Source organism: Ornithorhynchus anatinus, chromosome 7, assembly GCF_004115215.2.
Source record: "Ornithorhynchus anatinus isolate Pmale09 chromosome 7, mOrnAna1.pri.v4, whole genome shotgun sequence".
Lineage (NCBI taxonomy): Eukaryota > Metazoa > Chordata > Mammalia > Monotremata > Ornithorhynchidae > Ornithorhynchus > Ornithorhynchus anatinus.
In genome coordinates, this window is record NC_041734.1 from 6,274,375 (window position 1) to 6,302,310 (window position 27,936).

The window sequence follows — 27,936 nt, forward strand, 5'->3', positions numbered from 1 at the left end:
GTCCTCCTATCTATAATTCATTTTAGTGTCTATCTTTCCAGCCAGACTGTAATAATAATAATAATAATTGTAATGGGGTAAATACAAACTAAACAGGCTGCGCACAGTCTCTGTCCCACATAGGGCTCGAAGTTTCGATACCCATTTCACAGATGAAGTAACTGAGGTATAGAGAAGTGAAGTGACTTAGCCAAGGTCACACAGAAAACAAGTGGCAAAGCCAGGTTTAGAATTCAGTCCTTCTGACTCCCAGGCCTGTGCTCTATCCATTAGTCCATACTGCTGAATGTTTCTTGAAGGTCGGGAGCATGTCTACTAATTTTTGTACTCAAACAAGCATTTAGTACAATGCTCTGCTCAGATCAGGTGCTCAATAAATACTACTGACTGGTTCTCGAATAGTGAGTTATCTAATAAGTCAGTGTCAGAAAGTGATACCGAAAGGCAAATGATCAAAGAAACAGTAGCACAAAGACCAGGTAATTTTTTCAATTACACAATTAGCAAAACTGTTGATGAAAAATGGACATTATTTTAATTGACATAAGAAAAAGATTAGGGAATTGTTCAGACCAGGCAGTTTTCTGCACATAAAAATGAGATATTCCTTACTAATGTATCGTTACATGACTTCACGGCATAAGAAATTGCTGGTCATTTCATTTTTAACATCTCTTTGCACTCTATACCACATGCCTGGTTTTAACATATTATATAGAAAATGTGAAGAACTAATGAAGAGAAAAATTTGCTAACCTGGGACAAAAGAGACATTTTAAACTTGCAAAACAGATTACATGCCCCAGATTTAGAGACGAACATGACATACGTAAATGTTTTATATCATATCATCTTAAGCATTTAAATGGCTCAAGTCATTAGAGTAGAGCCGTGGTCATTAAAAATCATTTCTGTATTCTCTCTTCTCTATCATCCTACCCTGCAGGGGCTTGAAAAAGCCATGTTACTACTACATGACCATTGAAAAAGGCTTCAATTGCTGGCTTGGCCTTCTCTTGTCTACTTGCTAAAATAAGGAGTCAAACTGGAACTCACCAATCAATGGGACTTATTGAACTTTTACTGTGTGCAAAGCACTGAACTAAGCACTCAGATGAGTACGATACAGAGTCAGTAAACACATTCCCTGCCTACAAGGAACTTACAGTCCAGAGGGGGAGTTAGCTCCTTCTTAATTTGCCCAATGAGCCAAAAACTAATTCCATGGGTTGCCACATCCCTGGTAAATCATATTTATTCAACCCTTAACTCCTTAGCACTTATGTACATATCCGATATTTATATGAGTGCCTGTCTCCCTATCTAGACTGTAAATTCACTGTGGGCAGAGAACGTCTCCCAAATCTGCTGTATTGCACACTCCCAAATGCTTAATAAGTGCCCACAGTACACATTCAATGCAGGCTGGACTTTAGGGTGTCCAGATCACCCTACTAAGCACCCTAATAATGATAACAATAAGGTTGGTATTTGTTAAGTGCTTAATATGTGCCAAGCACTGTTCTAAGCGCTGGGGTGGATAATAATAATGATCTCATTTGTTAAGCACTTACTGGGCAAGTCACTTAACTTCTCGGTGCCTCAGTTACCTCATCTGTAAAATGGGGATTAAGACTGTGAGCCTCACAGGGGACAACCTGATTCTACACCAGCGTTTAGAACAGTGCTCGGCACATAGTAAGCGCTTAAATACTAATGTTTATTATTATTATTATTATTATTATTAACTAGCCACTTGGGAAGCACCAGATAATGAAGTTGCAAGCTCCCTGCCCTCCCAAGGAGCTTTAGCCTCTAATGGTGGAGACAAACAGAAAAAATATTACAGTTAGGGTAGTCAGAGTTGGTAGACACGTTCCCTGCCCACACCAAGCTGAGAGTCTAGAGTGGGAGACAGATGTTGACATAAATAAATTAGTGATGTGTAAGTAAGTGCTGTCGGTCTGAGTGAGGGATGAGGGAGCTTATGGCCAGAACTGTGTCCAACTAAAACCTCTAAATTCACTTCAGAAATCCTAATCAGGTGGATTTTACCTTACCAGATGTGGACTATGGGTATGTACTGTCCCAAGCGCATAGTACACAGTAAGCACTCAATAAATATGGTTGAATGATTACAATAAGCCTCTGAGACCAATGTCCAATCTAAGGCACTGGCTTTTCCCCAGGGCAGGACCATCCCAGAGGCTTCTGGGTCAAAGTCTATCCCCCACCTTGGGCTCAAGCTATTTTAGTTGTAATCATCAGGGCAGCAGTACTGGGGGTCACATCTCCTCCAAGAGGCCTTCCCCAAGTAAGCCCTCTTCTCCCGCTACCTTGATGGACCAGTCAGCCTTCCCCAAACTCCCTACTCTTCTGCCGTCTGCCTGGTTCCCGGAGCTTCTGCTCCATTTACATTTTTCTTTCTACAAGTCCCCCTTTCTGGTGATGGGCACAAATCTTGCACTTAAAGAATTGCAAGATAGGACAAGTCAAAGGGTTTATGGCACCAACCCACCCCCCCACCCCCGCAAAAAAAACCCATTTGTTTCAGCATTTAGCTGTCATGGGCTATTTTATGGAATGTTTGAGTCCCAGTAAATCGTATTCTAGCTGTATCCCAATAGTGAAAAATCTGATCCACTTAAGGTGCTGTAACTTGAGAATCTGATCCACTTAGGGTGCTGTAACTTGAGGCTTTGACCCTCTACATTACTTCTAAAATGTGGCTAAAACTGACAGTAATTCAAAAAAAAAAGCCGACAAAGAATATTTGCAGAGATCTATGGACACTGAACTTAATAAATGCATTCGGAAAGCCTACAATCTAGGTTTCTTACTGGCTGCTTAAAAAAAAAAAAGATCATTTTCACACATCCTTAGAATAATAACATGCTGTCTCAACACCAACAGTACAGGACTAGCAGACACATTCAATTTTAATGAGTGGATAGTTCCTTGACATTTTAGCCGAACATCGTATCAGACGAAATGCAGTGCAAGTTGTCGGCTTCTTAGGATCCTGAATAATTTCAGGCTTTTCAGGCTCTTGAGATGAGGCTGGGGATATGATACTCTTTAGCCCAGTTCAGCATGGCTGGTCTCAATGCCGGTTCAGATCCCAACCCAGCTTCCAGAGTCAAAGGGCAAAGGTTCTTGTCTAGTCCTGGCTGACCTGGAAGCCTGTGTGCCTGACAGCTGTCATCGTCAAGTGCAGGGTTTTTCTCCCCTCCCTGTACCGTGAGCCTGACCTCCCACACTGAGGGCAGAGGAGGGCTACCGGAGAGCAAGACCATGGGGGTTTGGCTCCAAGAAACCAAACATTAAACAAGTGTTTAGCACAACATTTCCCCACAAGGAAACTCAGAGGAGACACTCACCTCTTGAAGAAAAATTCCTATCAACAAGTCAAGCTTACTCTTTTCCGGAATGTTTAAAAAAAAAAAAAGGAAAGTCGATTGTTGGTATTTGAGTACTTACTATGTGCAGAGCACTGTACTAAGCGTTTGGGAGAGTACAACAGAATTAAGAGACACATTCCCTGTCCATAAACTAAGAAACTAAAATCTCCCTCTCAAGTATAGTTAAGAGTGATTTCTTGAATTGTTTCCATTATTTGTTCCTGCTTTTAGCATTCATTTTCACTCCTACTTCAGTCTTTACTTTAATGTGACTGCTCTAAAAACTAGATAAACTAGTACTATAGCCCATTTCATGATTTAAGACACTTCTTGATGACAAACTGGGTGTTTCTGTGTCTCCAAAACATACTACCAATCTAAATTGCTCTGGCAACTCAGAATCAAGACAGGAATTCCACTGTGGCTTTCACCACCCACAATTCATCTCCTACTTGTTCACTGTGCTCCTTCCCCTTTTCCCCTTTCCAGAGGAAGCTCCTGTGAGCTGCACATCCCAATGGGGAGGTAAACACAAAAATATTAAGTTCCCTTGCACTGGGATTTCACCCTTGCACTTTGAATTTGCACTCTTTATTCACCCCCCAGGCCCCAGAACTTATCAATCCTCAGTTCCTTCATTTGCAAAATGGGGATTCAATATTTGTTCTCCCTCCTACTTTGACTGGGAGTCCCACGTGGGACCTGATTTTCATGTATCTACCCTAACAGTACAGTGCCGGGCACATTGTAAGCACTTAAATACCACACTTATTATTAATCAATCATATTTATTGAGTACTTACTGTGTACAGGGTGCTTGATGTACATATCCATAATTTATTTTAATGTATGTTTCCCCCTCTGAACCAAAGGCTTTCTGTGGGCAGGGAATGTGTGTTTCAAATCTGTTTTTGGTGTTCTGCTTTGTTTTAGTGGTATTTAAGCACTCGCTATGTAACTGAGGCACAGAGAAGTGAAGTGACTTATCCAAGGTCACACAGCAGACAAGTGGTGGAGGCGGAATTAGGACCCATAGCCTGTAGCTGGATTATTAAGAAGATTTTTCTTATTCAGGAAGCTTTATTTGGATATGAAAACACAGTATCAAAACAGGCCCTTTTTTTGGTAAGAACACAAGGAAAAAGAGTGCTGCAGTATTTCTGTTCATGGAGGAGTCAGTCCTTCTCTCTCTCTCCTGCTAACCCCCAATAGATTCTCGCACTCCAGGACCAAAATTTTCATATCTCACAGACAATTAAGCAAAATTCTCATACAACCAATACTTTTCTATCTATCCAAATTCCCAGTTTATTTTCCTTTAGAAAACAATGACCGGAGTAAATAAAAAGCCTCAAATCATTGTAAACGTGATTGCTATGATACCACTAGCTGCCCATCTGAACACAGAAAGTCTACATTTCACAAGTTCCCTCTTAAGAATCTCGGCTGGAAAAGCAAATCTCATGTTCTAAGTCCATTTACTGATCTGTCTGAATATTTTGACAATGTCTATGGAGCTACCTTCAAGATTATCTTTTTTCTAACATTTGTATAGTACTTCATATTTGCCAAGTGCTTCACAATTGTTAGATAAAAGCAATCCTAAGGAGGAGTCCCCAGGCCTGTTCAAATAGAGGACCTGTTATCAAAAGGGGAGGCAACTTCATCTCTTTAAAGATGGAAGAGCCCCAGTAAGGTTATTCAGCCAGCATCTCTGTGCTGCAGATGCTCTTAAAATAATTGTACAGGGATTATGTTTTCCTTATTTTTAGAAGGGTATGGGAAATATTGCAAAAAGAAGTGCACTGTCCTATTCGATTACATTTCTATAAGCTCCCAGAGGAGAGGGACTCAAACTACGTTTGAGGCTGAAAACTGAGCACCTCAGTGGTTGCCATTTCTCAATAGTTATTCTGTTTCCGATGTTTCAGTCGTATCTGTGCTCTGTAAGCACGCACACAAACACAGAGGACAGCAGATATGTAACCTTGGACTACTAAACAGATCTGGCAAGATTTTTACTACAGTTGGTCCGTGCCGTCAAACTGAGGATGTGAACAGTCTGCCCTGGGAAACCTGCACAAATAGTCAATGGGCTAAAAAGATAAGATTGTTCCACACCAACTACATCCATGGGGGCTCACAACCACCGCAAGCACTTCTGCACATAATTTACATACCCTACTATTTAATTACTAACTCATATACATATCCATTTCTCCTTCCTCCAAAATTCCTGTATTGCCTGTCTCCCCACACTAGTCCATAAACTCTTTATGAACAAGGGTTGTGTTTGCTAACTCTACAGTACCCTCCAAGCACCCATTGAGTGCAATGTTCTGTTCACAGCAATGACACGTTCCCTGACCACAAGGAGCTCACACTTTCAGAGAGCTTGATGTATACTACTGATGGTTTGATCAGCAAGAGTTGAGCTTTAGCACTTAACAGTTGCCTAAATTGGTCCTAACCTGCCCCCCTACCCCAGCAGACACTGGTAAAAGACCCGCCCACCACCCAGGCAACCTCTGAACCTACATTTCCCTGTTTCAACCAACAGTACCTGCCTCTCCCTTGATGGGAGGGTGAGATGTGTTATAGGGAGTCGAGCGGCAGTCTTCAAGTCAGTCAGTAAATTGCATTTATTGTGCATCTTACTGGATGCAAGGCACTCCACTACACACTTGAGATCAATCAATAGTATTTCTTGAGCACTTGCTATATGCAGAGTACTGTAACTAAGCACTTGGGAGAGCACAACAGAGTTGGTAGATACATTCCCTGCCCTCAAGGAGCTTACAGTCTAGCATGTACAATATAGCAAGTTGACATAATCCTTGATCCCTTAATGCTCCTGGGAGGGCTCCTGTCCCAAGAACGTGGGGAGATTGTCGCAGGTGCTGTACTAAGCGCTGGAATAGACACAAGATAATCAGGTTGGATAAAGTCCATGTCCCACCTACGGCTCTATTCTGAATCCCCATTTTACAGGTGAGATAACAGTCAAAGAAATTAAATGACTTGCTCAAGGTCACACAGCATGAGTGGCAGCAGCATGGCTCACTGGAAAGAGCACGGGCTTTGGAGTCAGAGGTCATGGGTTCAAACCCCGGCTCTGCCACTTGCCAGCTGTGTGACTTTGGGCAAGTCACTTAACTTCTCGGTGCCTCAGTTCCCTCATCTGTAAAATGGGGATTAAGACTGTGAGCCCCACGTGGGACAACCTGATTCCCCTGTGTCTACCCCAGCGCTTAGAACAGTGCTCGGCACATAGTAAGCGCTTAACAAATACCAACATTATTATTATTATTATTAGAGCTGGGATTAGAACCCTGGTCCTCTGACTCTTGGGCCTGTGTTCTTTCCACTAGGCTACATTGGCTTCCCAGCTTGAAGATTCCTGTCTTCAAGAAACTTAGAATCTCACATATTTACAATCTAGCAAGTTTACAGCCTTAAAGCGGCAGCTTTTTCAAACCCTGCTGGCTGGGTCGGGAGAGGGGTTCTTCTTTATCAGAGTCGGATCCTTAGAACACATAAAGAAGCCTAACTGGGGCCAGAAAAAGGCCAAGAGCCATAAAAAAGGATACCCCACCTCCGGTGACTTTGGTGCCCGTTCATTACGTCAGTGACTGAGATCAGATACCTCCTAGTCAAGACTGGGGGACCAAACAGCTCCTGGAACACTGAACCCAAGAAGCAAACATGAAGATGGGCATACCATAGTGAATACAAAGGTAACAGTCCCAGTCGTCTCTCTGGACAAATTATAGTCTCTTCCTTTCCTGAGCATATCAGTCTTAACATTTCTCAAGTGAATAAGCCACCTTTCTCCATGGACTTGTTGCCGCACATTTGGGCAGGGAACGCATCTGCCGACTCTGTTGCATTGTACTTTCCCAAATGCTTAGTTCAGTGTTCTGCATACAGTAAGTGCTCAGTAAATATCACTATTATCAAAGCAATAAGCTGTCTTTAAAGAGAACATGAACTCAGTTTGGGAGTTTTGTGGGATAGATGCGAATTAATCAGTTTGAACTCACATGGGGCTCAATCTTAATCTCCATTTTACAGGTGAGATAACAGGAACAGAGAGGTTAAGTGACTTGCTCAAGGTCACAGCAGACAAGTGGCAGGGCCCAGGATTAGAACACAGGTTCTTCTTCATTTCCAGGCCCTTGCATTTTTCATTAGGCCACACTGCTTCTCTATCCATCCATCCACCTGTTCATTCATTGTCTGTGGAAAAGGAGTTTGGGAACACACAATGAAAGGAAGGTAAAGCCAGAAGAGCAGATCCCTTGGACTGCTGTTTTACTACAAGACACTCCGGGGGAACCACGGGAAGTATATTGTCCTTTTGAATTCATTGTCATGTATCTCTTTGAATCTCATCCAGAACTGCTTGAGCTCGTGGTGTATTAAGTTGATTTCTGTTTTAATTTTTAATTTCCTTGTCTGTGTTGTTGTTCTTTTAAGAGGGAAGGGAAAAAACAAACACCATGATTGATCGTATTTTCATTTCCAAACATCTGAATGTGTATTCACCGAAAAATGCAGCTGTATTCATTGCAATATGCAAAGCTCCAGATATATAATCCACATTGGCTGCAATTCAGCAGTCTGCCTAATGGCACAGAATTTTCAAACACTCATAACTATTTCAAGCATGTCCACGATGGTTAGCCTTCCTAAGGAAAGTAAGATTTCAACATATTCTGGGAGTGTCATCTTCTCGTCGGTAAGGAACCTCTGATGTACTTTCCCAAACGTATAGTAAAGTGCTTTGCACTCGAGGGGTTCAAACAACGCCACTGACTGACTGGAAGGGAGCTAACTTGAATAGTTCGAGTGCAATTTGTGATCCTAAAGTAGCGTGACTCTAGAGAAGCAGTGTGGCCTACTGGATAGAGCATGGGCCTGGGACCGGTGCTCTAATCCCTGTTCTGCCACTTGCCTGGTGTGTGACCTTGGGCAAATCATTTAACTTTTCTGTGTTCGGTAAAATGGGGATTAAGACTGTGACTAAGATTGTGGGACATGGACTGTGTCCAACCTGATTAGCTTTTAACTACTCCAGTGCTAAGTACAATGTCTAGCACTTATCAAAAGCACTTATCAAATGCCATAAAAAAGTCAAATTTTCCCCAGAAAAGGAAAACACATTATACAAAACCAAAATATCAGTTTGCTTACCTTGGTTAACATGACTGAAAATGAGGCCTAGTCGTAATAGCATTTGTTAAGTGCCGGCTAGATGCAAACAGTTCTTCTAAACCCAGGGGAGAAAAAAGGCCGATGACAATTAGACAAGGTCCCTGGCCCTGTAGGAGCTCACAATGTGAGAATCAATAGGGGAGGGGTACTTGGCAACAGGCACACAAGCAGAGATGGAACAATAAAAACACCACGTAGGCAGGGAAGGTGATAAATGCAATAAGAGCAATGGGGTATAATAGGTAGAGGAGCAGAATTTCAGGCTCCTCACAGCTCAGTCTGACACACCCAAAGTCACAGCTGCTCCCCTGCGGAAAACCTTAAACGTAGGTGAAGTTTGGAGTGGGTGGACAGGACATGATGAATCAATCATATTTATTGAGCACTTACCGTGTGCAGAGTACTCTACTAAGTGCTTGGGAGAGTACGATATAACAGAGTTGGTAGACACGTTCCCTGCCCACAACGAGCTTACAGTCTAGAAGGGGAGACAGATGTTAACATTTCTGAAGTGAATAACCACCTTTCTTATTTATGAATTATAAATAAATTACTAAAATGAAGCCCCAGTCTACGGGGGAAAGAATGAAGGCTATCTTAACACGTATTACTGCAAGCACCATTAGCCATGAAGGGGTTAAAAAGCTATGGCTCAGAAGGTCCTTGCAAAAGAAAGCCAACCCATAAATAATAGATGGTCAGTGCTACTCAGCATGAGGTAGAAGCCTTTGAAATGTTACAAAACATTAATTCTCATACTAGGGAAAGGCTGGATGGGAACTTGGATGGAGTCGGTAAGTGTGAAAGGAATTGTCCCTAGAGGAGGATTCCATCTGTATATTTTCAACCACAACTCTTTTTTAGAAGAGGAGACAGATCTAATTTTTCACAAGCTTCCTAATGCTTCAATGACTTCATCTAACAGTTCCCTCTAATTGGGCAGGCCCGGCAACTGCCTGAGCCGCCACTGTTTCCACCTTTGATGTTTCTGTACTTTAAGGCCAAAGGAGAGGACCCCCCTTCAGAATATGAAAATCATTCATGATGAAGTCGTAGGGGGGAAATAAAAGAAATAATAAAACCCTTGTGAATGAGCCGCTTGAAGAATAGTTGCTGTAGGTGAATCGGGATTTTTAAAAATGGTATTTAGGGGTTAACTATGCGCCAAGCACTGGGGGTGGATAATAATGTTGGCATTTGTTGGTATTTGTTAAGCGCTTACTATGTGCAGAGCACTGTTCTGGGGTAGATACAGAGTAATCAGGTTGTACCACGTGAGGCTCACAGTTAATCCCCATTTTACAGATGAGGTAACTGAAGCACAGAGAAGAGAAGTGACTTGCAGCCGGGGGTCGAACCCATGACCTCTGACTCCGAAGCCCAGGCTCTTTCCACTGAGCCACGCTGCTTCCCGATACAGAGTAATCAGGTTGGATACAGTCCATGTCCCACATGGGGCTCACAGTCTTAACCCTCATTTTTGCAGATGAGGGAACTGAGGCCCAGGGAAACGCTGTGACTTTCCTAAGGTCACACAGCAGACCAGTGGAGGATCCAGGATTAGAACCCAGGTCCTTCTGACTTCCAGGCCCATGCTCTAGCCTCTAGTAGATAGTCTTTGAACTATTTACATAAGAGAAACCCACACATAAATGTGTACTTGAGTGGTATTTCATTCTGTTTTTCCCGTATCATTTTTGTAGTGGCTGGGTGACTCCCAGATTTCAGAATGCCATCGGATGTGTGCCCTAATAGCCGTAAATGGGTAGAGATCTTAGTTCTTTCAAAAAGGAACATGGGCACTTTTAATGCTAAACTCCTTGATTATACCACAGAAAGTGCTCCATTTTTAAAGTAAGGGGGGAGCAGCTGCTGAAATACTCATCAGAATCTCCCTTTCCAGAATGGAGGCAATCATCTTTTTCTTCTTGAAGGCCGAGTACGCATCTCCTTCAGGGGTGGCATTTGTACTGTGTTAGCAGCTCAGTGGAAAAAATTATTTCTCCAGGTAAGCTGCCTCTTTCAAGGTAAAATAACAATTGTCCAGTAAAATCGGCCCATTCCTTAACGGGATTGTAATATGAAAGAACCAATAACACATCCCCAAAGCAAGTTTGCCTCAAAGGATTAAACCGTTCTACCTATGCATTCGACAGGCAAGTCAGTCTGACATTCCCTAGGATCAAGGAGTAAGACCGAGGACTTATCATTATCATTATTATTATTATTTGTTAGGGCTTACTGCGCGCCCAGCACTGTTCTAAGCGCTGGGGTAGATAGAAGTTAATCACGTCAGCCATCGTCCCCATCCCATACGGGACCCACAGGCTAAGTAGGAGGGAAAACTAGTATTAAATAGCCATTTTACAGTTGAGGAAACTGAGGCACCGAAGTGAACTGCCCAGGGTCATACAGAAAGTAAACAAGTAGCAGAAACAGCATTAGATCCCAGGTCCTCTGACTCCCACACCCATGCTCTTCCCACTAAATCATGCTGCTTCTCAATCTTCAGCTGTCTGTGACTGAGCTGGGAGCTTGGCCTGGTAGAGCAGAATCAGTAGCATTTATTGGGCACAGACTTTATGCAGAGCACTGTACTAAGAACTTAAGAGAGTACAACACAGCTGTACAACCCTCAAGCAGCTCACAGTCTAAAGTTGGGTGGCCCAGGTTCTCATCCCATGTGGGCCACTGGTCTGCTGTGTGACCATGAACAAGTTAACCTCTCTGAGCCTCAGTTTCCTCATCTGTAAAATGGGGAGAGGATACCCGCTCTACTTCTCTCTCAGATGGGGAGTCCTTTTTGGCACAGGAGCCCTGTCTGATCAGATTATCTTGTAACTACCCAGAGCTTACTCCAGTGCTTCAGCTTACCTCATAGTAACCACTTAATACCTTATCATTACTATACTGCTTCTAACCTTTAGTTGGTTTTGAAATCTCCTCACGTACTTGAAGATGCCAGGCCCTTTCCTGTCACCCTCTCCAGTCATAATTGTGATATTAGTTAAGTGCTTACTCTGTGCCAGCCACTGTACCAACCACTGGGGTAGCATGGCTCAGTGGAAAGAGCGCGGGCTTGGGACTCAGAGGTCATGGGTTCGATACCCGGCTCTGCCACTTGTCAGCTGTGGGACTGTGGGCAAGTCACTTCACTTCTCTGTGCTTCAGTTACCTCATCTGTAAATTAGGGATTAAAACTGTGAACCTCACGAGGGACAACCTGATTACCCTGTATCTACCCCAGCGCTTAGAACAGTGCTCTGTACATTGTAAGCGCTTAACAAATACCAACATCATTATTATTATTATTATAATACAAGATAAGCGGGTCAGACACAGTCCCTGTCCCAAATAAGGCTCACATTCTTAATAGATACAGGGAAATCAGATTGGACACAGTCCCTGCCCCAAACGGGGAAGATCGTCATCTGAGGAGGAGAGAAATTTCCATTTTCCAGATGAGTAAACTGAGGCATCGAGAAGTCAAGTAACTTGCCCAAGGTCACACAGCAGACCGTTGGTGAAGCTAGGATTCAAACCCATGTCCTTTGACCCCCCAGGACCTTCCTTTTTCCTCGATGCCATGTTGTTTCTCTAATATTAAGACCTGGGAAAGTACAACAGAAGCACCCGTTTCTTGTCTTCAAGAAGCTTCTCTCTAACACGGAATACAGATAGACAGAATTACCCACAAGCAGTCACAGTTGGAATCAGTCAAATTCATTGAGCGTGCAGAGCACTGTTCTAAGAGCTTGGGCGGCATCGGTAGTTTTTATGATCCAAAGGGAAGCTGGGAAGAGTTAATAATGGGGATGTCGAATTATGCACCTGAAGAGAGGAGTGTAGGACAGCCACACACCTGGAGGGCTCTATCTGATGAGGTCAGGTTTTGGGTGATTAGCCAAGCAGAGAGAAACCGGGGCAAGTAACGGAAAGCTTCAGGAGCTGCAGAGAGTAGCAAACTTGTCAAGGCTCTCTACCAGCGTAATGGACATGCTGACCATTCAGAGACGATTTAAACAGTCATGGAGGAGGAGTCATGGTCCACCTCTCTTGCCAGTGGATTTGTCTGAGCTAGAACACCTCTGGGATCTGTTGGAGAGAAGGTTACTCACTATGACCTCACATTTCAGACTCCTTCAAAACAGGTGCCACATTGTCAGCCTCTTTGGGAAAGGAAGAAACATTTAAAGCATGAACCTTCTCCATCTTCACTTAGCAAGAAGACAGCAATCATTTTTTGAGCGCTTACTATGTGCAGACCACTGTACTAAGCACTTCGGAGAGCGCAGTATAACAGAGTTGGTAGGTATGTTTCTTTTCCACAACAAACTTACAGTCTAGAGGGGGATATGTTTTCAGGGCAGGGATCTTGTCTACCAACATATTATACCCTCTCAAAAACTTGGTATGGTGCTCTGTGCTCAGTAAGCACTCTATAAATATTTTGATTTGCAATATTTATACACCCCCATTTTTCTAGAACACTAGGGTTGTGATTTCACAAAACTGCACATTAAGGTATTCACCTCTGAGCATTTGGGAACTCACCCCAGTAGCACTTACGCACATATCTTTAAATTCTTTTGCTTGACTTTACCTGTTATTTATTCCAGGCTCTGTCTTCCCCACTAGATTTTTAACTCTGTGAGGTCAAAGGTCAGGGTTTATTAATTCTGTGGTTCTCTCCGAAGCATTTAGTACGGGGCTCAGCACAGAGAAATCATTCAGTAAAGGCACTTAAGGAAAACCTGTGATGTAGTGCTCACCCAATCCTGTGCTGTGTGTGAACATACACCCCATTTTGCCTACCTGGTTCACCCTAGATAGCTTCACATTGTCAAATGAACATTTCCCAATTCCTTAACCAAGCTCCAGCCAAAATACATAATGAAAACCAGAACTGGATATATGTAAAATTGGACCCAAAAGATAATCCTTTACCAGCATGGAGAACTTAACTGAACTTGGACAAAATAGTTTATGATATTGTCTGGTCCCTGACATTATTTTAAGATTAACCTCTAATTAGAAATCTACCTTGAAAGTGAATAACATCCGCTCTAGCTATGGTGTCCCCTTCATCAGGACAGAATTTCCCGGCATATCTTTTCCTCTGCTCTGACCGGAGAAGGGAGAAAACAAAACAAAAACTGTGCCTCAACCCAGACAGACACAGCTGGTCAAGACACCAGAAGGCTGTTTAATTGTTTAATTCTTGAAACCATTGATTAATCCACATCCCTGCAGGAGAGGACCTAAACACCAATCATGGCAAGAATCTGGTGACCTGAACATTAGATGGGAAACCAGACATTCATTTTGTGCTGACCAATCAATACTTGTCAGCGGGTAAAGACTTTCCATCCTTCCCGCTTGCCAATGCCAGTGTGTAAGCCCTGCTGCCGATAAGACACCCTTCAACAATTTTTTTTCATAGTATTTGTTAAGCTCTTACTATATGTAGTCGACTGTTCTAAGTGCTGGGGTAGGTACAAGCTAATCAGGTTGGTCACAGTCCCTGTCCTACATGGGGTTCACACTCTAAAGTAGGAAGGAGAACAGGGATTTAACGTCCACTTTGCAGTTGAGGAAACTGAGGCACAGAGCTGTTAAGCGACTTGCCCAGGGTCACACGGAGCAAGTAAGTGGCAGAACTTGGATTAGCACCTGGGTCCTCTGCTTCCAGGCCTCGTTTTATCAGCTAGGTCACTCTGAATGGAGAGGAGTGACATCGAGGTGTTGATAGTCAGACCAGTGATAACACTGAGAAAGATCACTCACTCAACTTCATTATTAACTTAACTCCATTTTGGCCCAGGAGGCAAATCCACCCATCCAGAGCTTCAGAAACAAACTCAGAAAGAACACCAAGAAATATCTACTCAATTGCCCCACAGATTTCTGAGGCCGAAATAAAATCATTCTTGGTATCACAAAATTGCCACAGTGATAGTGTGTGTCAGGAGAAGAAAATTAGTTGGTAGACAAGATCCCTGCCCTGAAAACATTTTCTTTTGGAAAGTTGATAAATAGAACCATAGATAAATGCAAATAAAACAAATGTATACATAATACTTGTGTTATATATACACAAGTACTGTGGGGAGGGGAGGAGGAGCAGAGGGAAAAGGAGGTCTCAGTCTGGGAAGACCTCCCAGAGGAGGTGAGCTCTCAGTAGGGCTTGAAAGAGGGGAAGAGAGTTAGTGAGGAGGGAGGACATTCCAGGTCAGAGGTAGGACACGGGCCAGGGGTCGACCGTGGAACAGGAGGGAATGAGGCACAGTGAGGAGGTTAGCACAGAGGCGTGGAGTGCGCAGGCTGGGCTGTAGGAGGAGAGAGCATTTGAGGTGAGGTAAAAGGGGGCAAGGTGATGGAGAGCTTTAAAGCCAAATAATACCATTTCAGAGATGAAGAAACTGAAGCACAGAGAAGTTAATGGCTTGCCCAAAGTCACACAGCAGAGAAGAAGCAGAGCTGGGATTAGAACTCAGGTCCTTCTGACTCTCAGGTCTGTACTCTATCCACTAGGCAATGCTGCTTCTCAAAAGATTAGGAAGACTAGAGAAGGAAGAATTTCCCAGAAGAGGCAATGTAAACATTTCCTTCTATTCTCTCTGCCTTCACTGCTGAAAAGGGAGTGTTTGCCATAAACCCCGACTCCTACCCCACGGAAGACCTCAGCACAGCTCTTCTCTGACCAAGCATACATATCAGAGACTATGAGAAAGCGGGGTTCTCACCAGTCCAAGCAGCTCACATGAAGCTTTATGTGTGAAAAGTATCTTTGAGGCATTTTTGAATGGGATTCCTGGATTCAGAGAAACACTGTAAAGGGATTGGAAAATTTATGGGATGTAAGGGCAAGAAGGTGGAGCTGACTTTTGGTGCAGTGAATACTAATTGTACCATGATGTTGGCCAAAGATACCTTGGTAACCGGTCATTAATGAGTGCAGAGGGCTTGTTTCTCTCTTCTGCAGCTGATGTTTAATTCCACCATGAGGATGAGGGGGGGAGGTTTTGTTGTTTTTTTAAAGCATGAAGGAACTGTGGTGATTTGGGTACCAAGATTTGGGAACAGAATGGGGCAGGGGAGGAAATATTTCCAACCCCAAGACCGGCCCACTGGACGGCAGTCAAAAATTAGGAAGGGAAGGAGGCAGGGACCCCTAAAATGAACTTAAGCTTTCAAATACTGAACCAACCCCATCATTGTGATCCCGCACCTGCTTCTCTTTGTAACAGGGCTTCTAATTCCCCTAGTCAGCGCGCTGCCAGTGTCATTAACCACAGCTTCCGACCCTCCTCTTCCCTGGCCTATGGGCAGATGCTGCTTCTCCAAATCAATGAACTGATGATTCTTCTACCAACATCAAATGGGGCAGCAATTTATCAGTTCAAGGATTTTACTTTCTCTAATTCATCAACTCTCCCAAGTCCCAATACTATTAGCAGAATAATGACATGCCCACTTGAATGCATACGGTTGACTGTGGGTCTTGCAGCTGAAAAGCAAACGTTCACAAAGAGGAGCCTGGCCCTGATTGTAGCTTCATTTTAGGGCAATGTGCGAAATGGGACATGAAAAATGTAAATGAATGCACTGTGGGCTGTGTGTCATTTGCTTGCAATGCCATTTAATTGGTATTCTGAATGCTAATCAATGCTGAAGTGTTATCTTTTAGTCTAATGGATATATTCTCATCTCAATGCATGAGGATTTACACACATTACTCTAATTAGTGTTAATGGGAGTTACAAGCATAAATCTTCCACCCATCAAGAGAAGAACTTGATTCCTTAAATTGACTAAGGCAGTCACTAAATATTCAAGTAGAAATACTAAAATAGAATTTTGGAACGTTTACAAAAAATAATTCAGGCAATTTTCCAAAGTAACCCAAATAAGTTTGATTTTAGTGGACACACACATGTGTGTGTGTGTGTGTGTGTGTGTGTTATACAGAGTAATGAAATATTTCATCAAGATGTGGAAGTATTTAGAACTTAATTGGGCTAATGTCATCTTCTACTTTCAATTGTGTCACTGTAAAAAATCACTCCCAATTCTAGCACAGAGGTTGGGTCACTAGATTTTGGCATCAGATCTTTAGATTTTCCAGAACAGTCTGGGAAAATTGAATTGTACCACTATAAAATGGCTAATGAATTAGCTGGCAAGTTCAGGCCAATTTACTCTATCCAATCTTTCAACTATTTCTTCTGCCCACAAGGAGAGTCACTTGAATCGTGGATCATGAATCCGTTTTGCTGCATGATTAATAACAGTATTTTTAAAACACTATGTGCCAAGCAATGGGGTAGAAACAACATTACCAGATCAGATGCAGTCCCTGCCCCATGTGAAACTCACAATTTAAGATGGAGGGAAGAACAGAGAGGTTAAATAACTTGTCCAAGGTCACACAGCTGGCAAGGAGTTATGCTGGGACTTGGATCAAGGTCTTCTGATTTTCCATCTTGTGCTCTTTCCATTAAGCCACAATTCTCACGTATTTTAATAACTAGGTGCCTAGTTCAGTGCTCTATACACACTAGGTGCTCCATAAATACCACTGATTGATAACCATTGTATTTATAAAAAGAGAATCATGCTGACAGAACTAATTTCCTATGCCATATGAGGGTAAATTCATTGTGGGCATGGAACATGGTGCCTCTATTTTAATAAGGATGCATCCTTTGGGCATTTGATATTTGTCCCACCCTCAATCCCATAGCATTTATGCACTTGTCTAGTTATACATCAGAAATTATTTATTTGCACTAAGGATTGTCTTCCCTTCTAGACTGCAAGCTCATTGTGGGAAGGGAATGTCTATGCCACCTGTATTGTATTCTCCCAGGTGCTTACTTAGTACCGTGCTCTGCACAGAGTAAGAACTCAATATCATGGATTAATATTTCCTGAGCACTTAATACAGTATGTTGCACCCAGTGAGTGTTTAATAAATACTATTACTATAGCTCAGACCCTCAGCATCTTTGGTTTAAGTGTCACTGGATGCCTAGGAAGGGTTAGAGAGAGGAGGCAGCCACACTCTCACACTACCCCCTGAGGTGCAGCAGCAGCAACTATTTCTCCCAGCAAATGTTAAGGGGAAGGTGGAGCTAATTAGCCTGACACTTCAGGAAAAATCAAAGCCTCAGATAGTGCAGACAATAGCAAGGAGAGGGCCTGAATAATGCACATAATTACCTCAAATTCATCTGAGGAGACCTAGTTGGAGAGAGGTGCTCTCTAACACTAGATATGAATCTGGGATTTTGTTTTCAGTGACGGGCTTAGAAGTGCATAAAAGAAAATGAGACACAAGAAATGCATAAAGAGAAAATGGCAAGTTGGCCAGCATTCTGTGCTTCTGTCTTTTTAGAATGTAATAATGGTAATACCTGGAATTTGATTAGGACTCTTTTCTTCCCCTAAATGCTTTCACAGCAATTCTCATTTTATCCTCCAGACATGCTCAAGAGAGAGGGAGAGTCAGGCATTATTATCCCTATTTTGCAGTTGAGTAACCTAAGGAACAGGGAGGTTAAGTGACTTGGCCAAGGTCACGCAACAAATCAGTGGCAGATCTGGGATTAGAACCCGGGTCTCTGGTCTCCCAGCCCAATGTTACTTCTATTAGACCACATAACCCTCTCGTTGGACCTAATCACAACCAGCAACCCACACAGAGGGTCTCAAGGGTCATGGCTTCTCGACTCACTTCTTCCTTGGGCTCACACCACCCAACCTGGTGAAGAAGAAAGAAGGGGAAGAAGCTGCTACCTGAGCCCTTAGTCTAATCCACCATTGCTGGAAGGAGGCCAGGGCAGCGTTCCCTCCTTCAGCCAATGGCTGTAGCAGTCCTGGTCTGCGAGTAATCTCAATGGTTAGCACCCAATTCACATGCTCTAAATCCTTGGATTCCATTTTATCCCTCGGTCGCCATGCTATGCACTTCACGCTTGTGCCGGGGAGACATCGTGATGCCAGGGAGGGTGAAAACCAACGATGACATGCAGACCAAGGTCTCTTGTCCAGATAGCTTCACTACTGCTCAGTCAGTGTCATCACCACACTACATAGTACAAGGTTGGAGTCTGTTATTGGTACATTAATAAAATAAGTGTTTCACTCTTAGTACAAAGGACTATTAAAAAGTTTGAAAAATATGTTTACAATGAAAGAAATGTGTTTTTTAAGCAATTTCCTGAAACATTATGGGTAAAGCACTTTGCAAAGTATCTTTGAGAGTACCAAAACAGATGACAAGATGGGAAATGGTGGAGAGATGCTTGTTTAGATTTTAGTGATAACTACAATAAAATTGAGACTTTTCACTAATGCTTAACCTTAGGAAGCCTCTCTGCACCATGTCGGCACCTTCCATGTGGCTCATGCAAAAGGGACTTTGCCAATCTACATCAACTTCCAAAGCCCTTCCATAAACCTCCAAATTACCTAGGAAACTCTTGCAACATTCGAATAACACACGAGGTTAATGATAACCAGTATAACCATCTTTCTGGGTGAATCAAATTTACTAAAATACACTGATACTCCTTGTGGCAGATTATCATGTATTCTACTGGTAACTAGTGGCCAACCAAGCAATCTCCCCTGAACAAATCTAAATGCCATGAGAAATTCAAGTGTAGTTTGGAGATCTAGAGAAATTGTGCTGAGAAGTCTGAATATGGCCAGGATTTCAGCCCAGAGATAAGAGCGATTGAATCTGTGTAAACTTTGCAGGCAGGAAACATTACATGCGTCTGGGTTATATTTTTCAAGTGCTTAGTATGGGACAGAGTACTCAGTAGATATTCAGTAAATGTCATTACCACTACTATTGTTGTTGACCAAGGTCCTCATCTGGGGAGTTTTGGGTACCATCTGACTGAAGGAGAGAACTCAGAGCCACTGTGCCCACTGGAGAGTTGGAGAAGGGGAAATAAGATAGAACCCTGCTCACCACTGGACCATGCCTGTCAAAACCTGATCAAGATTTTAGTAAAGTGTTCAGCATACAGTAATCACTCAATATCACTGATTATCTAGCTACATGGATATGATCTTACAATGAAGAACAGCTATGTTTGGAGGGGACAATTGAAAAGTATGTCACTCATTGGCAGGGAATGTTTCTACCAACTCTGTTATACTGTACTCTCCCAAGTGCTTAGTATAGTGCTCTGCAGTCCACTGTATTGAGCACTTACTATGTGCAGAGCACTAAGTCTTTGGGAGAGTACCATATAAACAGAGTTGATAGACACATTTCCCACCCACACCCAGTAAGCACTCAATGCATAGGGTTGATTGATTGCCACACAAGTGAAAACAGCACTTTGCTGTTAATGCAAATGCAGGGAAAATGTTGTTAAATGGGAAATACCCCAAATCCATAGAGTAAAAAAAAATTCCATATGGACCACCACATATTCCTGAAACATTTCTTGGCATAGATTCAGAGAAAGATGAAGAGGTTGGCACCTTCCATGTGGCTCATGCAAAAGGGACTTTGCCAATCTACTTCAACTTCCAAAGCCCTTCCGTAAACCTCCAAATTACCTAGGAAACTCTTGCAACATTCGAGTAACACACGATGCGGTTAATGATTTTGCTTACAAAATTGTCTTGTGGGAGGTATTCATTCCTTACTCACCTACATATCCATTTTTCTTTTCTCTCATCATCTGTCTTCACAATGCTAAACTGTAAACTCCTAGAGGGCAGGAGCTGAATCTTCCAACTTTGGTGTACTCTTCCAAGCGCTTTCATACAGTGTGCACAATAGCTGCTTCATTGATACTGTTGATTGATGGGTCAGAATTATTGAGCACTTGAGTTCAGAGCACTGCCTCCAGCCCTCAGGAACAAACAGTAATAGACACAGTTCCTGCCCTTGAGGAGTTTACGATCTAATGAGCACACACACACACAACCAGGATTACCTACTTTTAAAAAAAAATAAATCTTTCTTTACGTGAGAAGTTGTTTTCCATAGATATTTGACTTTTGTATTATTGCCTATTAATCTCTGTGGCACTTCACCTCGACCTCCTCTGCAATCAGTATTATGCCTTTCACCTCTCCATAAATGAATGTAAGTACAATTATTCTTGCTTAACGACAACATCTGGGGGCACGGTTCTGTCGGGCGTACTTTATACACATGACCTCTGTGATGTTTGAGAAACACCTGACACCTCCATAGTGATGACTGCTCCCATCATAAATTCAATCAAACTGCCCAGACATATCAGAGAACCTTGACTGAGTTTATGTCTACTAGATTAAATTTTAGACCCAACACATATATCTGTACTGCAGCTACTTTTTTTTATCTAGTCAGAAAATAAATCAGAAAAAACATACCTGGAAGACATAGTTAGCATAAATTACTCGATTATACGCAGTCAACAGATGTCTAGCTAAACTAGCCCTCATTATAAAACCAAATAGAGCGGCTACTTTTTAAGAGGTGTCGCAGTGCCTGAAAGTTATTCCTGGGTGTGATGGATCTGTTCTAAACGATAAGGCTTTTCCCAAAAGATCTGGTCGACAGACCAATTATTCACCCTCTCACTTTTGCAGTTTATTTCCCAACAAAGTAATCCCACAGAATAGCACACATCCTTCTTATAGCTCTCAGGACTCACGCACGTTACCGGCTTCAGAGATGGCCAAAAAGGCTACACAGGTTTGTTCCAAAGCAAGGCTCTTTTTCTAACATCTAATTATCTTCCACACCCAAAAGAAATACTAAAGCACCAATTTTTATGCATATCCCTCCTTTTCTTTTGTCCTCCCATCTGTAAATTAGTTGAGCAGTCTCTCCCTCCTAGATCGAAACCTTGAAAGGAGGCATCATACTCAGTAAGGATTGTAGGCTCCCAATTTCTTAGCATAGTGTTCTGTACCTAGTAGGTGCTCAATAAATACCACTGACCGATTTTCTTTTTCACCTGCACAAGTGAATCATGATCAGGGGACTGTGGTTAAACAGTGATTCACATTCGTAAGTATCACACAAGAGAAGGTATCTTCCCAAGAAGCCAACCTGCTCCCAAGCCTTCAAAAACCCACACAAAGCTGTCTGGTCCTGATTCCGCAGCACGGAAGCCCACGGGCAAAGCAATCACTGAAGCTGGAAAAAGGGGGAAACCCTTAAAAAAAACTCATGGGAGAGAAGATTAACTTAAAGAAACGACATTATTTTATCCCTCGGTTAATGAGCCAGGCAAGGGGATGTTATTGCTGAGTAAAGTTCACCTGATGGCTCTTCTCCCGGGGGGGGGGGGGGGGGGGGGGGGGATACAAACTTTAGCAGGAGGGAGAGAGGACAAACAAAAAGCATTTCACATCAGGTTAGCTTCATATACGGGTGTTTTCCATGGCAACAAAACTCTTTCCAAGCAGTCCCCTGGACCATTCCTGTAGTTTGCCACCTAGAGAACCCCTGTTTGCTTCTCAGCAGCGGCAGCTTCGTCCCCCATCCAAAAAAGGACTCAAATACACAGCAGAGGGCCACTCTGGCCTTTTCTTAGAGGAAAACGCTTCCCACCGGGTTGGGAAGGAAAAATGAGTTGTGCCGGCCCTTCAACTTGCCCCTGGCGGCCCCTGGACTAGCCGGACACAGTAGAGGTCCGGCTCTAGAAAGGGGGCTGTCCGGTGGGCTCCGGCTCTAGCCCGTTGTTGGGTAGTGATTGTCTCTATGTGTTGCCGGATTGTACTTTCCAAGCGCTTAGTACAGTGCTCTGCACACGGAAAGAACTCAGTAAATACGACTGAATGAATGAAAGGGACCGGTCCGGAGAGGGTAGGGCTCTGGAAAAGGACCGGTCCAGAGGGGGTCCGGCTCTGGAAAGGGACCGGTCCGGAGGGGGTCCGGCTCTGGAAAGGGACCGGTCCGGAGGGGGTCCGGCTCTGGAAAGGGACCGGTCCAGAGGGGGTCCGGCTCTGGAAAGGGACCGGTCCAGAGGGGGTCCGGCTCTGGAAAGGGATAGGTCCGGCTCTGGAAAGGGAAGGTCCGGAGAGGTCCGGATCTGGAAAGGGAGGGTCCGGAGGGGTCCGGCTCTGGAAAGGGAGGGTCTGGAGGGGACCTGCTCTAGAAAGGGACCGGTCCGAAGGGGGTCCGGCTCTGAAAAGGGGTCCTTAAAGGGGCCCCCCTCCCAGGTCCTGCTCCCGGTCGGAGGGCCCTCACCACCCCACCCCCAGAAGACCCCAGCCCAAACTCGGTGGGCGGTTGAGATCTGGGGTGGGCGGGGAGCGCCCCGAGGTCCGGGTGGGATGCGGGGGGGCTCCGGGAGGGCAGCCCTCCGGCTGGACACTTGGGGGGGGGGTCCCACCCCTCTCTGTGGGCGCGAGCTGCAGGGGGTCCCCCATCCCTCCCTCCCCCCGGGGGGTGCAGGGGGCCTGGGGTGGGGGGTGGCGGCGCACTCACCAGCTGCAGCGCGCAGAGGAAGATGAGCGTGCAGCGGCCGGAGCAGCAGCCCATGGTCACCCCAGACAGAGACACAGAGACACCGAGACAGAGAGAGGGAGAGAGAGAGAGAGAGAGAGAAAGGAGAGAGACCCCCCCCGCCCCAGCGCCGGGGCCAAGGCTTAGCTCAGTGCATCCTCCCCCGGGCCTGGGTCTCCGGAGTGACCAGAGTGGCCGGGTCCTCGCTCCTTTGTGTAGTTTCTTCGGTCCAAGCGAGCAGAGCTTAGCGCAGCCCGGCGCGGTGGAGCATCTGGCTGCGGGGTCCTGCGGGGGGGAGGGAGGGAGGGAGGGAGGGAGGAGGAGGAGGAGGAGGAGGAGGAGGAGGGGGCTCCAGATGGCGAGGGGGAGGTGGGTCCCCTTGAGGAGGGGGGTGGAGGGTCCAGGGGTCTGCCCTCGGTGGGGATCCTGCAGCCCCTGGATCGCCTGTCCGGTCCTTTTTTGGGGGTTGGTCCTGGAGTGAGTGGGAGAGGAGGGCGAGCCCAGGAAAGGGGTCGTTGCGGGGGGCGAGGGTCCCCTAATGGAGGGGGAGCCATTCCCGTCGGCAGGGAAGGACCGGCTCCCACCAGGAGGTTCCCTGGGAACCCAGGAGAACGAGGGCCAGCCCGGCCTTCCCCTCCCAAACCGGCTGCGAAGCGTTGTTCCCGGGGCTACTTTTCACCGGGCTGCACGCCGCGGGACCTGAACTCAGCACACAGAGCCCACGGCTGCAAGGCAGTGGGGTCTGCGGTAAGCGTATACACGGGTGCCCGTACACCCCCACCCACCCACCCCCACTCTCTCTAATGCAGACCTGAAGGGGTTCATGAATGTTTGCATAATTCACGTGTGGAAGGGGGCTCAGACTCCGAGCCCTCCTTTTCTGTCCGTAAATAATACTAACGATGGTATCCGTTAAGCGCTTACCAAGTGCCAAGCGCTGTGCTAGCGACGGCGCTCTGCACGCAGTAAGCGCTCAATAAATGCGACCGAATGAATGAAAAACCTCAAAGAGAGGAGGGGGCGAGAAGGCGGCGGTTAGGTTGTCACAGACAGCAGATCCTGAGGTCCCGGTCTGTTCCAAACCGAAAATCTCCACTTCCCTGAGGGAGGCGAGGTGAGTGAACCCAACATAATGAATAATTTACCGTAGTAAAGAGAATCATAGATGGGTTTGGGGTGGAGGGGAGGGAGGAAATCTAGCCACCACCTTCCAAAGCGTCTGGAAGAACGTGGCCTATTGCCCAGCCACTAGCATCGTGATCCCTAAATCTTGTTGCAAAAGTAATACAACATTTATATAGAATCACTTAGTGTATTATGCCTGAGACTGAAATAGCATGAAACCGAGCAGGCTCGGCGGTAATGGAGATACTTTGCATATTTTAATTATTTGAGGAAGTCTAATTAATTACTTATTTAGATTTATCGCCGACATCTCTCCACTTGGCCTTTTAAATCCCGCAGTTAAGAGTAAACTGAGACAACCGCTGCCGGTAAGGTGAAGCTAGCAAGTTTCAGTCTCCCCTGGGTACAAGACAGCTCGCTGTGGACACCCTAAGGGTATAATCCACCTAATCCCACTGCATTATGGCCATATAATAGGGCCACATGCCCTTGCAGGAACAAGTCAGAAAGGGGGTCCGGCTAGAGGGTATTGTCTGGGCTTCTGGGGCCAGGTGGTCAATCGATCTTATTTGAGTGCTTACTGTGTGCAGAACACTATACTGAGCACTTGGGAAGATACTGTAAATAAACACGATCCCTTGTAGGAAAGGTTTCTGTTATCCTGTATTCTCCCAGGCGCTTAATACAGAGCTCTGCACACAGTAAGCACTCAATAAATAAGATTGATTGACTCATCAAGTATCAGACTCCAGCAGGGGAGACAGATGCTAATCACTTACAGACCGAAAGAAAACAGGATACAAAATATTTAAGGTAGCTGATTTAACACCAGAAAGTTCAGCTTTCAGGGGCTTTGTCCCCCATCTGCTACTGGTAGGGCACCAATTAATGGAATTTAACGAGTGCTTGTCGTCATGAGCAGTGACTGGACTATGTGCTTGTCACTAGGCACCTTTAGATCTGGTATTATTTTAAACTCAGTCTTGGCTCACCGTGGGGAGCCCGTGACCACAATGGCTCTGAAGCAGGCTCTCCCTTTGAATGTCTTATTCAAGGTTGGAAGAATTGGGCACATTTCCATAAACTGGCCTGTAAGAATTCAATATCTTCACTGTTATTGTTAATACTATGGACAGAGCACTTGGGTAAATGATAAATAATCAAATCAGATTGTCCCTGACCCACATGGGACTATCTAAAAGGGAGGGAGAGGTATTTTATCCCCATTTTATAGATGAAAAAACTAAGGTATAGAAAAATCAAGCAACTGGCCCAAGTTCATCCAGCAGGTGAATGGCAGACCCACGATTAGACCCCAAGTTTCCTTTATCCATTCTCCCCTCCCAGCCCCACAGGTGTTATGTACGTATTTGTAATTCACTCATATTAATGTCTGTCTCTCCTCCCAGACTGTAAGCACCTTGTGGGCAGGGAATGTGTCTGTTCATTATTATATTGCACTCTCCCAAGACCTTAGTACAGTGCTCTGCACACAGTAAGTGCTCAATAAATACGACTGAATGAATGACAGATTCTCCTGACTCCCAGCTCTGTGCTCTTTCCACTAGGCCATGCTGCCTCCCCGATCATCAGGTCCAGTGTAAGGCATACAGTGGCACATGTGCTTCTGTCTGGTGTTCCCAAGTTCCATCAGTGGCCCCTCACTTCTGGGGTCCTACATCCCCCTGCAGCAAGGGGGAGGATCAACGGGACAGTTCATATCCTACCTAGAAGAGTCAAAGAAAGCAATGATTTTGCTTGAAGGATTTTTTTTTTTCCCCTCCTTCCCAACCTCTTCAGAAAAATCATCATTTCAGTTATTTTTCTGGTCATTTTCTGTAGCCAAACATATCCCCTAGTGTGCTATTGAGCCCAGTGGAAATTGTCACCTAAGCAGCAGAGATCCCAACTATTCATTTGGTACAAATAACTACGAGCTACAGATGAGGGGCAGAAGCACCTTAAGTGGCAGAGAGGGCAGCAGTCCATGTTTCATGGCCAGGGGCCACGCCGTTAAGTCCAGCCAGCCATCCCACAGCAGGGGCCACTGGCCTCGAGAAAGCCGCCGCTGGAATGGATGGCTTGGCACGACCCCATCTCACTCCCGGAAAACCAAGTCACACAGTGTTCTAGTGGCAGCGGGGCTGCCCCTGAGATATGCTGTCAGTAGCAGTGAGCTACCGATGTCCTGGGCTGGCTAACAAGGCCGTGGACTCCATGACACACTCTGCTCTCCCTGATTAGGACAAAGGCTAAAAAACATGCCCTAGAGATTGCCAACCTCCTTCGTGCAAGGTGGGTAGCCGGTTTTCCAGCTATATTCACCCTGCCAGAGCTTCAAATTCCAAAGACACACACGTTGATAGGCTTGTGTGGGTGGGTATTCACCTTCCCCACCCCCCAACATACAAACTTCTGTGGCCGGAAAACTGAATGCACCTTCCCAGAAGCTTAACATATCGTAGCGGACCTTGGGGGGAAGAGGCTTTCTCTGACAGAGACCTAATTTCCTCTTCTCCGACTCCCTTTTGTGCCACCCTGATTTGCTCCCTTTATTCACTCCCTCCCTTACCTCCACAGCACTTATGTACATATCCATAAATTTATTTACATTAATATATATCTTCCCCTCTAGACTATAAGCTCATCTAGGACAGGAAATGTGTCTACCAACTTGGTTTTATTGTACTCTCTCAAGCCCTTAGTGCTTACATATAATTGATTGAAAAGAGACCAGTGATAGGTCAGCACCCCACAATTAGACTTTCCCCACTGTGTCTAGCCAAACCAGGCCCCAGCCTGGCCCACAGGGAGCAGTACACCTTTCTGAGTTTGCAATTGCCCAGAAGAAGTGGATGATGATAGCACAGCCATATGGGAGAGAGCTGGACCAGTGACTGGCAAATGCATCAAGAAATCCCCACAAATTAACGAGGAAGCCAAGCATCAGTCCTGGATTTGTCAGGGTAGAGAAGAAGCTCTGAGAAGCAGATTTCTTTAAGATCTGAAGTTGAAATGGGAAGTCACTGTTTTCTCCAGGCGGCAGAGCACGCTTGAGCAGAAGAGATCAAAGATCATCTGGATTGGGAAACGGTAGAATCAAATGTTTATTCATTGACCATTTGCATAGAGCATAGGATGACTACTGGAGAGCCTCAATTCTCCAGGGAGCAAAGGAGTGAGCCTGATTAATTCCACTAGTCTCACACTCTGTCTTCCTACCATCTCTGTAAAATGTGGCGAGTGTTTCCCCACTAGCTACATATGAGCTATTCCCCAGTCTTTTTGCCTTGATTCTGGGGTGACCCTAAGACAAGGAATGGAGATGGGTTATTGCCAACACCACTTAAAAACTGTTCAAAGAGTCGAGAATCTGGAACTGGGGCCAGAAGCATCATGGCTTAATGGAAAGAATTCAGGGCCAGGAGTCAAGAAGCCTGGCTTCCAATCCTAGCTCGGCTATTTGCCTCCTCTGTGACTTTGGGCAAGTTACTTAACTTCTGAGTCTCAATTTCCCTACCCCCGAGGCTGTGAGCTCATTGGTGGGTAGGGAACATGTCTACCAACTCCTATGTTATATTCTCCCAAGCACTTAGTACAGTGCTCTGTACCTAGTGTTCAATGCAATTCATTGATTTATTCATAAACAATGGAAACAATACCCATTCTTCCTCAGACTGTGAGCCTTGTTTGGGACAGAGACTGTGTATTGTA

At 44.8% G+C, this 27,936-nt stretch overlaps 1 protein-coding gene across 2 annotated transcripts in view; it reads right to left on the bottom strand.

Annotated features, from left to right (window-relative positions):
- The window catches only part of NKAIN3 (sodium/potassium transporting ATPase interacting 3), a 274,113-nt gene extending 250,804 nt beyond the window's left edge, over positions 1–23,309 (bottom strand). For both annotated transcript variants that reach the window (XR_003760798.2, XM_029068368.2), the window contains exon 1: positions 23,080–23,309. Coding sequence is in view for 1 of the 2 variants with exons in the window: in XM_029068368.2 (XP_028924201.1) it covers positions 23,080–23,133 (54 nt within the window). In the remaining variant the exon portion in view is untranslated. The remainder of the gene's footprint in view (positions 1–23,079) is intronic.
- Between the last annotated feature and the right edge of the window lie 4,627 nt (positions 23,310–27,936).